General features: G+C 36.6%; 1 protein-coding gene across 1 annotated transcript in view; it reads left to right on the top strand.

Moving 5' to 3' along the window:
• Positions 1 to 2,150: 2,150 nt before the first annotated feature.
• The window catches only part of LOC103241769 (uncharacterized), a 31,739-nt gene continuing 21,538 nt past the window's right edge, over positions 2,151 to 12,351 (top strand). The window contains exon 1 of the mRNA XM_073023811.1: positions 2,151 to 2,266. Within this exon, the coding sequence (XP_072879912.1) occupies positions 2,151 to 2,266 (116 nt within the window). The remainder of the gene's footprint in view (positions 2,267 to 12,351) is intronic.

The following is a 12,351-nucleotide window of genomic DNA, read 5'->3' as shown; positions in this document are numbered from 1 at the left end:
CTTTTTAAAACTTTCCAATTGATTTCAATATGCAGTCAAGCTTAAAAACCACTGAATTCCATGATACTTTCCAGGTCAATAAAGGCATGAAATTTGAAGACCCACATACTGAGTTCACCTCTGTTCTCCAACTTGCTACCTATACGATATCAAGCAAGTCCCTTAATATCTCTGAGCCTTGTCTATAAAAAAAAGGAGAAAACTATTATTCGTTCTCTTACTCTCTAGTCCACAAACTACATTTTGTAGATCATCTACAATATAGAAAGGTTAAGTGGTTCTTTGATTTAAAAAAAGATTGACACTATTCATTAAACATTACCCAACCTCAAATCTCATTTTCATCTCCAACAAATACATCTAACATATCTGTGAGTGGGAAAGAAATGTGGAAGTAAATATTTAGAAACGTTCACACTGGTTATCACTGGTGTAGGAATAATGGATCATTTTCTTCCCCTTTCTCCCTGTGTCCCTCCCTTCCTACTTCCTTTACTTTCCTCTGAAAGAAGGGATACAATCTAAGGATCAGGATGCCCTGATTGCTCTAGCTTCAAGCTGATATATGAATGTCAGCCAGAAGTAAACAAGAAAACCCAGTTCTGTCACCCCCTAAAGCCCCTCCACAAATCATTAGCTTCTCAGTAATCTGCCACCACAGGTAAGACAACATGGCTGTGTCAGCCAAGAGACAAGTCTGCTCCATCTCCAGGTTCATGAACTCACTCTACACCTTTTACATAGCTCAACTTCTTTCCCTCTGTCCTCTGTTTCTCTGTGTGGCTTGAACACCTCCAGGGTTCTCCTTCAGACCATCCTCCAAGGTGGAGTTGACAAGACCACACAAGGCTCCTCTTCTCCTACTCACTTCATTTGCATGTGGTTATTTCATTGTAGTATCATGATCATAGTTCCCTTGCCCTTCTTACTGCTTGTGCTGAGGCAGCCAAGATTGACACAAGTCTAAGTCAGTCAGTCCCAGGTCCTCTGCTCCTTGCTCGCCTCATAGTAGTTTTGCAGTTTTCCTCTTTTTATCTTAATTCTATTCCTTCACAAAGTCTTGGTTTTCTAATTTATCAACAATCAATATGCATTACTTGTGTAATTTGCTTAAGTGTTTTAAAATTTCATATCTAGAAGCTGAAAGGATGCTTCTATGACATTATTCACTTATTTTCAAATACTTATTGCATATCCTCTATGGGCTGTGCAATACATAGACATCAAAAACCATAGTCCCAGACCTAATGGGTAAAACAAATGTTCAATAAACAAACACATAAATGAAAATATAACTACTTATTATGGTAAGTGATAAGCAGCAAAAATATCATGGTGCTTTGAGAGAGAATAGTGAGGTTGGGGCAAAACTTATCTTGAATAACAGAAAAGACTTCTTAGGAAGATAAATATACTGGAATTCAGCCCTTGAATATGAATATGAGCCTTAGCATGGAAATGTTTTAGTCAGGAGAATGAAATGATGTAATTTGTACTTTCAAAAGATCACTTTAGTTTTTATGTGGATCATGTTTTACTAACTGTTCAAACTGCTCAGTGTTGCAGTAATATGGAATGGACAGATATTTAAAAATCAAATTATTTTATTCAACAATATCGTGCTATTCCATTAAACCAGAGGTCAGCAAATTATGGTTGACCCTTGAACAACATGGGTTTGAACTGCCTGAGTCTACTTATGTGCAGATTTTTTTTCAACCACATGAAGATCAAAAATACAGTATTTGGATCTGAAACCCATATATATGGAGGGCTGAATTTTGTATCCACAAGTTCTGCAACACTGATTGCGGAACTTGAGTATGCTCAGATTTGGGTATAGATAGGGGTCCTAGAACCAATCCCCTGAGAATACTAAGGGACAAATATATAACCAGCCGACCAAACCTGGCCCACTGCCTGTTCTTTGTAAATAAAGCTTTATTGGAAAACAGCCATGCTTATTTACTAAAATATCTACAGCTACTTTCATTCTGCAAAAGCAGGACCGAGTAGTTGTTACAGAGATCACATGGCCCACAAAGCCAAAAATATTTACTATCTGGATCTTTACAGAAAGCATTTGCAAAAGCTTTTCCAAAGGCCCCAACACCAGGTTTCTGCTTACATTTTGATTACGAGCTCAGGTCATGTCGCCAGCCCCAGATGCAAAGGTGTCTGGAAAAGTAAGTGCCAGACTTCTAGCCCTTATAGAAGAGACTCATAAAGGGCTATTGAGTACTCAATTGAATGGTATCTCTCACAGGTATGAAAAATAGTTACTCTGTTCAAACCTTAACTTCTCTGACCCCCAATTTCTCTCCCGTAGAAAAGAGGGATAATGATATTTGCTTATTGTTGCAAAGAGGATTAAATATAATGAGGATATTAAATATGTTAATTATATTAACATAAAATTCCTGGCACTTAGTATGTTCAGTAACTGCATCTCTTCCTCTGAATGCCTCTTACAGTTCATCACTGTGCCTCTCTGCAACTTTAACTTGTCCTTGCTCATAGTAGGCACTTGTTCAGAAATGCAGAATAAAAGAACCAATGTTCCCCTTCTTCTACAGGACCAGGCTTCAGTTGTTGATGTACACTAACAAGATTGATTGTTCAGTTCTGCTTGGCTGATAAGTACAGAAGTATCTTCAAAAACAAAATTTTTGAAAGAAAGTTTTGAACGTGGCCCTCCTGGAGAAGAGTGAGTTAGGAGAAATTCCAGTCTTCTTTTTATTGGTGGTAAAAACAATGACTGAGTAGGAGGAAAAGTCAGGGGACTTATCTCAGATCCAGACCACTCTCGGATAGCTGGGGACCACCATATATGTTGTATCACCTACTCCCTTCCCAAACAAGCAGGTCATGCTTCCAAGACTTGGGTAGCCCCATTACCTGGGAGTCAGGGCAATGCCTCCATGTATAGTCATGTATTAGATGCCTGTTGAACACCAGCAATCCAGAAACAAGTGTACTCTTCTGACAAAAAAAAAAAAAAAAAAAAAAGGCCACAGATCACAAGACTCTGAAGAAAAGGAGGGAAGAGGGCTCAGTGACACAAGAGCTCCTGGAATCCATCTCTCGGGCCTCTTTATTACTTTTACCACTCAAAGCATGTTTCCGACAGTAAAGTGTGATGCCAGAACACATCAATTTACAAAACTGTCTTTGTAGAAAAAATATTAGTTGAGATCTGTACATTGTTGAGGTTTCGTTGAGAAGCCTGGCTTTTCTCAAAATTTTGACAAATTGCTTATTATCAATGTTTGTACCTTAAATGAAGCTTATCTATATTCTATTAATCAAATGTCTTAAAAAGTACCTAAATCTTTACAAGGTCTTCATTTAGGTCTTAGTGATAAAAAAGTATATGATTTTAAAAAATAAAAAACTTTCACAGGGAAGCATATAAGCCTAAAACAGAGTTTACTATTCATGTTTGCAAAGAGATTAGTATGAGATTGCTAAACATCATCATTGAAAATACTTAATTTTTTGATACATGTATAATTTTTTCAATGCTTTCCAGTGAATGTGATTCCATTACACTGAAATATAAAAGTGTTACAAATATCCTATATGCTTCATGTCCCTGGTTTCCTAGAAATAAGGTAGTAGTACAAGCATAATGTGTTCACAGTAATTACACAGGGCCATAGAATACCTTTATCTTTTTGGAAAAATAGCATCAAAAACTTACAAGTTTCACCTACAAGGTCAGCCTACAAAACATAAGTAGTATCCTTCAGAAATTTTCTGTTGGTGTTTGTGAAGTTCTGAAAATACTGTAGGGCAGGACTGGCCTTTTCCCAATTGTCAAATCAAACCAAGGACTTCCCAGGCCCTAAGCAAGGTCAGTGACCAAGGCGGCACTTCCCCGAGTAACATTCATGACAATTTCCAAAGGCAGGACACCTTCAGCATGAGAGGCCAAGATAAAACCTACCACTTTACAAGGAACTGGCTGGTGAACCTTGGCACAGTTGCTGGAGAACTTGGCTCCCAAGAACAAAACAGTTGTGCCTCGTTTTGTTTTCCTTTCTCAATAAGGACAGTAAAAACTCAACTTCAAGTTATGGAGATAATGTTCCATTTATTTTGGAAGAGTTAATATAACCTTTCCATTGTACTGCTTAGAAGATACAGGAAAACAGAAATAAAGGCTGCACCAGTAAATAGATTGCTTATAATCAGAATTCTACAAAGTCCAGAAATAACTGTTTCCCTGATATTTTTGGACCAATATGGGGACCTTTTTAGATCTTGAAAAAAAGAATGTATGCCTGAGTTATTCTTGTCATCTTACTGATTCAGCTGGATCCAGTGTAAAAATGAAATAAATTACTTTCTAATTGGCATTTGGGGTCACCAAAAAAACCCAAAGCAAAAGAAAGCCAGTCTACTTTAGGCAAGAACGTAGGGTCTTCCCCTTGCTCTACAATTTTTCCCCTTTATAAAAAACCCTCCCTCCACCTAATGCTGCTTAAGTTACACTTACATCTCTTTTTCCCTTCACTTATTTTGAAAACCTCTCCCCCTCTCCCACCAACTCACTCACTGACTCATGGTTTGGTTCCACACTGTTCTCTTAAAACTGCTCTCTCAAAAGATGCCAATGATCTGGTAACCCTAGAAGATATCCATGCAGCATTTCACCCTAAGAACAATCTCCTCTTTCTGGAAGTCCTCTTCTTTCTTGGCTCAAGTCAGTGTGTCATCTCACTTTTCTCCCAGCATCTCTGATCATTTCCCTTCGGTGTCTTTGCTGGGACTTGGGCTCCTAGTCACATCTTTCTTAGGTGTATTTACTCACACATACCACATGTATTGAGTGGGATTTATGTGCTTGGCTCTGTCCTTGGGTTCTAACTTCAGCTCCACTTTCTCTCTTATCTCTACAAGTTCTCCTTGTGTTATTTATCCAGCCTTGAGGCTTTATTTATCAACTCTGCTCACTCCCTCCTTTTTTTGGCCATTCCTTAATATATATTCTTACCATTTTTTTCCTGGACTTTTATAATATTTCCCTAAGTCATCTTCCTGCTGCCAGTTTTACTATTAATAACTACCATTCATCCTATAAAAACCATCCTCCATCTCACTCATTCTCTTTCTTTCCTTGCTTTATGTCTCTCATATGTACTACAAAATGTTTGTTTCAAAAATCGCCCAAATTTAGAAAACCAGGGAGAAGAGAAAAATCACAGGTAAGCTCGTATGCAAAGTCAGCCATTTTACCTGTAGTGGGCTTTCTGCCAGAATTTTTTCAGGCATAGGTTTTTTAAGAAGTGAACTTTTTTAGCCTTCAAAGGTCAGATAAATCCAGTCTACTTAAACTGTTCCAAAACATAAAAGAAACCTTTCAGTTACCTTTTTTTAAGCTCACGAAATATTGATAAGAAATCTGACACAGATATTTCACTAAAAAAAAAAAATTAGGTCAATGTCCCTTGCAGAAATTATGCAAAAATACTAAATAAAGTATGAACAAATATAATTTTTTAAAAGTGGGGAAAAAAGTACAAGAATGATTCGATTTAAGAATTTTATTTGTTTATTTAAAATAGCACAGTAAGCCAGGCACAGTGGTTCATGCCTATAATTCCAGCTACTCAGGAAGCTGAGGTAGAAAGATCACTTGAGGCTAATTCATGGCCACAGTGAGCTATGATCACAACAGTGCACTATAGTCTGAGCAAGAGAGTAAGATTCAGTCTCTAAAAAAATAAATAAAGAAATAAAATAGCATATTAACGAGACAAATTCTAATGAGTACTTCAAGTGATGTCAAATAACACGTAGAATAAAATTGGAATCTAAGCAAAATAGAAGTGGATGATACTTTTTTGACACACTAATAGTCATCCCAGCATCATCATGTTTGATAGAGAAAAATGAGGACACTTTCCCTTGATGTAGGGAACAAGAAAAGAAATTCCAGTTTCCTATTGCTCACAAAATACCAAACAGTGCATTTCGACAAAGTACAACTTGTAGTCATTTGTAGAGGATATACTAGTATGCATGAAAAATTTAAGATCATCAACGGAAGAGAGAAACCTAGAAACAATAAGATTTTTTCCAGTCATCTGGCATAATTTTCACAAACAATACTGAATTATGCTTTCCATTGGAGGGCCTATCTATGGAATAGTGTTTGCTAGCCTTGCAAATGGAGTTTGGATATTGTTTCTTCTTCTTCTTTTTTTTTAAAACCATTCAGTCTATTTGGACTGAAATGATCTGATCTTTAAAGGTTGAGAAATTTGCATGTTAAAAAACCAACAACATCAAAAAAGCAAAAACCTTGAGCTGAAAAGATCCTGGCAGGAACTCAATAGTTACAAAATACTTATACAAACATCAGTAGCTTCTTTTTTTAATACAAATGATAACCTGGTAGACAATATAATGATTTAAAGGTATTATCTATAATAGCAAGAGTCTGTGAATATGTTTCAAAAGTTCTATGTAGAGAACATAGAACTTTAAGCTTCTTATGAGGGCAATAAAAGTGATGAATAACGAAAGATATATCTTGACATTGGATAGAAAATGCCAAAAATGCAATCTCAAAAACCCAATTTCTAAATTTAATGAAAGCCCAATCAAAACACTGAAAAGTTTGCAAATAAGAGGAGAAAGCTTGAAAAAAAAGCTGGATAACTTTGAAATTCCTTTGGAAAAAATGAGTATGTGAAAAATAGCTAAGAGAAACTTGAAAAGAGAGAAGTAAAGAGAGAAGACAAGCACTATCAGCATTTTAAAAAGTTTAAAGTCACAATACTTAAAATGGTATTATACTGGTAGGAGAGTGAACAGACATAACAATGGAACTGAATCCAGAAACAGGTCCAAATACATAAAGGGATTTAGTCTATAATAAAGATGGCATTTTTAGCCAATGGCGAAAAGGTGGATTATGTAATTAAAGGTACTTAAAAATAGACTAATAGTTGGAAAATTTAGCAGGATTACTACTAAGTTTCTTATAACAAAATTAATCCCAGACCAATAGAAGATGTAAATTTGTTAAAATGAAACTTCAAAATAACTAGAAGAAAACAAATGAAAACCCAGAAGTCAAACAAGCAAAGTTTGAACTATTTGATAAAATAATAAAACTTTATCATTTTTACAGGCAAAAATATAGTAAACAAAGTCAAATAACAATGAAAAGGTAAAAATGTGTTTGTGTGTATAAATAGAATACATTTGGCAAATTACTAATTTTAAATGTACATTTTGACAAACTGCCAATTTAACAGAAAAAAATGGAATCATCATTTTAATTTTGAGTTCTGCAATTATGAATGAAGTTAAGTTTCTTTCCATGTGTTTTTGGCCATCTACATTTTTGGCCTGTTTTTATAATCTGCCCATTTTTATATTGTATGTTTTTCTTTCTGTGCAGAAGCTCTTTGAATCTTAACTACATGAACCATTGGTCTGCTAAATGTGTTACACCTATTTTTCCAATTTGTTGCTTGTCTTTCTGTACCAGTTAATAATATAAGAGAAATTTAAATTTTATGTAGTTATATCTCTTCATGGACTCAAAATTTCATACCTTGCAAGAAGGCATTTTCCCATCCAAGTTAATAATACAAGAGTAATATTACAACAACACATAATACATGTGCAATATACTTATATGTCTTATAGGTGGGGACCTAAATTTATTTTCTTTCTAAAGAGCCAAATATTCTTACACAAATTATTGAATAATCTGTCCTCTCCTCACCTATTTGAGGCAAATTTTTTATATATTAGATTGCTACACATTCTTTGATCTGTGTAGAACTTGTTATACTGCTGCCTGAAATTACCTGCTTTCATTCCAGCCATAAACTCTATAACTTCTTTTTTTTTCTTTTTTTTTTTGAGATGGAGTCTTGCTCTGTCACCCAGGCTGGAGTGCCGTGATGTGATCTCTGCTTACTGCAACCTCTGCCTCCCAGGTTCATGCAATTCTCTTGCCTGAACCTTCTGAGTAGCTGGGACTGCAGGCATTTGCCACCATGCCTGCCTAATTTTTTATCTTTTAGTACAGACAGGGTTTTGTTATGTTGGCCAGGCTGGTCTTGAACTCCTGACCTCAAGTGATCTGTCCACCTCAGCCTCCCAAAGTGCTGGGATTACAGGCATAAGCCCCCATGCCCAGCCATAACTTCTTATTTTCTATACTATCCAGGAGTGAAAGTGCAATATTCATTCTTCTTTTTCAAAATATTGTCTATTTTCTTACAGGCTTTTTAAAAATAAACAAAAATATTTGAATCAGTTTGACAAGATTTTCCCAAATTCCAATGGAGTTCCCATTAGAATCTCATTGAATTTAAGATATTAGCTTGGAACAGATATTGTTCCAATATGGCTTTCCTAAGAGTATGGTTTGCTTGTACAGTTATTTAATTTTTTTTACATATCTCTATAATGTTTTATATATATATTTTTTAAAGGAATCTCTTGCACCTTTCTAGTTAAACTTGTTCTTAGATATTTGATACTTTTGTGGTCAATGTGAATGGAATAATTTTCACTTCACTTTCTAAGTATTTGATACAGATACAGAAGGAAGCCATTGATTTTGGAGATTTAGTTTATGCCTCTTTAGTGAACTGTTTACTCGTTCTAATAAAGTATCCTACTACCATCTTATATTCAGTGTATTACACAATTAACACTTCTCGTTGAAATATTTATAACATCTCTGTCTTCCACAATGTCTAATTTGTCCTTGTATTTGTAAAACACAGCGATGCTAAATAAACATTTATTAAATTTATGAGTGATAATTCCTGAATCTACATTCCAGTCCTGTCCATGAACTACAGGTTGAATTTCCAAGTGCTTGATGGACATTTTCACATTGGTTTTCCTCTGGCATCTCAAATTCAACAACTCTCACTAGAACTTTCAAGATGATCTTTTCTTCTCTTTTTCCTTCCTATCTCATATCCAGCTATCAAGTCCTAAAAATCCTACTTCTGCAATGTTTCATCTGTCAGAGTTAATCTTTCAAAGAGCAAGTCCTCCTCCCATTCAAAAAACCTTTATAGTCAGTTCCCTACTGCCTTGACGATAAAATCTAAACTTAGCATGGTATTTGAGACTCTCCCCAGCCTGTGTTCTACCTACCTTTCCAGTTCAATCCATCTTAGCTCCAATCGCCTGTAAGTAGAGACAGAGTTACTTTGTGATTTATTGGGGGAGTAAGTGCTCTCGGGAGACGGCAATCCAGGAAAGCAGAATAAGGCAAGAGAAGGAACTAAGCAAGGATGAGGTCTTGGTTGAAGTCCAGCTTCAGCCTAATTCCACAGAGGGCACCGGAGCATGAATCGCAGAGCAGAGTTAATTCCACCTTTAGGCAAAGGGAACTGTTCATTTATAACCCCACAACAGTCTGTCATGGACCATGGGCTAAGGATGGGGGGAAGTTAAGCTTTCTGTTGAGATGGCTCTCATTCAGCTGAGGGGAGCTCTCTGGAAAAAAAAAAAAAAAAAAAAAAAAAAAAAAAAAAAAAAAACAAGATACAGCTGTGATCTTATTAGCAGCCAACAGTCATTGCAGCTGGGGGAGATGCACATGACCTACTAAAGTGGATCTGAGCAGGGCAGCAATATTTCCTACCATCTCCAAATATATCTCACCTTGTTTCCCCCAACTCCAGTCGTTCAATTTATTAGTCCATTTTCACACTGCTATAAAGAACCTCCTGAGACTAGCTAATTTATAAACAAAAGAGGTTTAGTTGACTCACAGTTTTGCATGGCTGGGGAGGCCTCGGGAAACTTACAATTGTGGTGGAAGGTGAAGGAGAAGCAAGCACTTTCTTCACAAGGTGGCAGAGGAGAAGGAAAGGGGAAGTGCCACTTTTAAGCTATCAGATCTCCAGAGAACTCACTACCACAAGAACACCAAGAGGAAAACTGCCGCCATGATCCAATCGCCTCCCACCAGGTCCCTCCCTTGATACATGGGGATTACAATTTGAAATGGGATTTGGGTGGAGACACAGAGACAAACCATATGATTCAAGAATACATGATATTTTCCAGATATGCTCAGTCCATCCATTATTTCATGCCTTTCCTGGAATAACCTTTCTACTCTGTCCAACTATGCAAGAACCACTTAACCTTTGATACAGTCCAAACCTTTGTCTTCTGTGAAAGTTCTCACTCTCCTCAAGTCAGAATTTATTAACCCTGGGTTTCCCATGAGAGCTTGTTTGTTTGTGCCTCTCTTGTAGCATTAATTTTTGTGTTCTTTCTCGTAGAGTTAAATGTTCACATGTTTTTTTCTCCTAGCTCAAGGTGGAACCCATTCATTTTATTCTGCCATTTGTAACAAATAATTAGAAGCATCTGCTTCCCCAAGTTTATAAATGACTTTGGTGTGAAAACAGTCTTAGTCATCTTTTTTTTTTTCTCATTCCCTTAGTACCTAGCATGAAAGCCAATAAATGTTTTTTTAATTGAGTTGAAAAAAAATACAAAAAAATATAGAAAAAGCAATATATTTTTTTTCTATCTGGCCCATCTGGCATGGAAATAAAAAGACTGATATCTTGTTCACTCACTTCCTTTTTATTCTCTTCCTCTTCTCTCTTTTGTGATTCTACCAAACCTTCAGTATAAACATTTTATTCACTGTGTCTAGTTTTGTATATACTCACAAATATCATAATTCAATTGACTACTCTCTATTATAATTCAGTCTTTTACCTCTTTTAATAGTGATATTAAGTTTTTAGTTTCACCATCAATTTCCTTTTTATGTTGAGATCACTTTATCTTTCAGAAAATATGTAGTCCACAAGTTTGTTGGAAAAACATTATCTTTTTTTTTTCTTTAAGATAAGATATTGCTCCACCCAGGCTGGGGTGCACTGGCACAATCTTGGCTCACTGCAACCTGGACCCCCTGGGCTCAAGTGATCCTCCCACACCAGCCTCCTGAGCAACTGGGACTACTGGCATGCACCACCATGCCCAGCTAATTTTTGTATTTTTTTGTAGAGACAGGGTTTTGCCATGTTGCCCAGGCTGATCTCCAACGCCTGGGCTCAATTGATCCTCCTGCCTCAGCCTCTCAAAGTGCTGGGATTACAGGTGTAAGCCACTGTGCCTGACAGAAAAACAGTATCTTTTCAAGGTCTTATAGTAGGCGGTGGACACTGGCTTTTCATATGGATACAAAACTTGAACTCTCAATTTAAAAATTAGAATCATTTCTAAAATAAACAACTGATGCCATTATTTTCAATATACTCATTCTATAGACAGAGATGTGGAAATGTAGAAGTTATGATCAAGTTTCACACTTGCGTAAAACCCTTTAATGATTTTCCAAGACCCATGACAAATGCAAACCTGGCAATAGGGCTTGCAAGGCCCTTTATGACTTGGCCTCTGGTTTACAGCACAATTGTTTCATCCATAGGCAACTACTTATATTTTACAATCTCATCCTGTGCTCTTAATGTTTCTCATTGAGTCTTTAAAAATATTGTTTCCAGGGGCCAGGCATGGTGGCTCACGCCTACGTAAAGAAAAAAAAAGAAAAAGCTGGGTGTGGTGGCGTGTGCCTGTAGTCCTAGATACTCCAGGAAGCTGAGGTGGGAGGATCATTGCAGCTCAGAAAGTCAAGGTTGCAGTGAGCAGAGATCACACCACTCCACTCTAGCCTGGGCAACCAGAGTGAGACCTTGTCTCAAAAAAATGTTTTTAAAGTTATTTCCAGTATCTTAGAAAACATGCCAACACTCTCACACCCTATTCCGTTGCCCAATTAACTCATAATCCTTCAGGTCTTAGACTATCTATGACTTCCTCTGTCAATCTTCCCAGATACCCCTAGATCATTTAGGTGTCCCTTCTTTCGCTGATGTGCCTAAAGTACCCTCCCCTTATACTTATGCTGAATTATAATACATGTTTCCTGATATGGAATTTAAAATTGTACCTCCCTCACTCAGCATTACCCAACCTCCTCACTGTATTCTATAATTCTATAAATGCTCTGTTTTCTCAGAGCATTTATCACTTTCTAATATACTATAGAATTTACTCAGTGTTCATTCCTGGTTGTGATATCTGGTATCAAATTAACCCTGGTATCAAATTACCATTACTGGTATCGAGTTAATGCTACTCACATATATACCTATAAAACTGAAAACATATATGAAACAAGTATTTTCAGATATTGGACAATAGGTCACAGAGTTATGGTCGCTGAAAGAAGGGAAATGTCTAGATAAGCCCCACAGTAGTCCTGGCTTTCTGCCTGGAGTTTCTTTCTAAACCACAGGTGGGCAGAGCCCAAGCAGAGCACGGTCG

Source organism: Chlorocebus sabaeus, chromosome 15 (genome assembly GCF_047675955.1).
Source record: "Chlorocebus sabaeus isolate Y175 chromosome 15, mChlSab1.0.hap1, whole genome shotgun sequence".
Taxonomy (NCBI): Eukaryota; Metazoa; Chordata; class Mammalia; order Primates; family Cercopithecidae; genus Chlorocebus; species Chlorocebus sabaeus.
The sequence above is the reverse complement of the archived record's forward strand: the minus strand, read 5'-3'. Positions and strand labels throughout refer to the sequence as shown.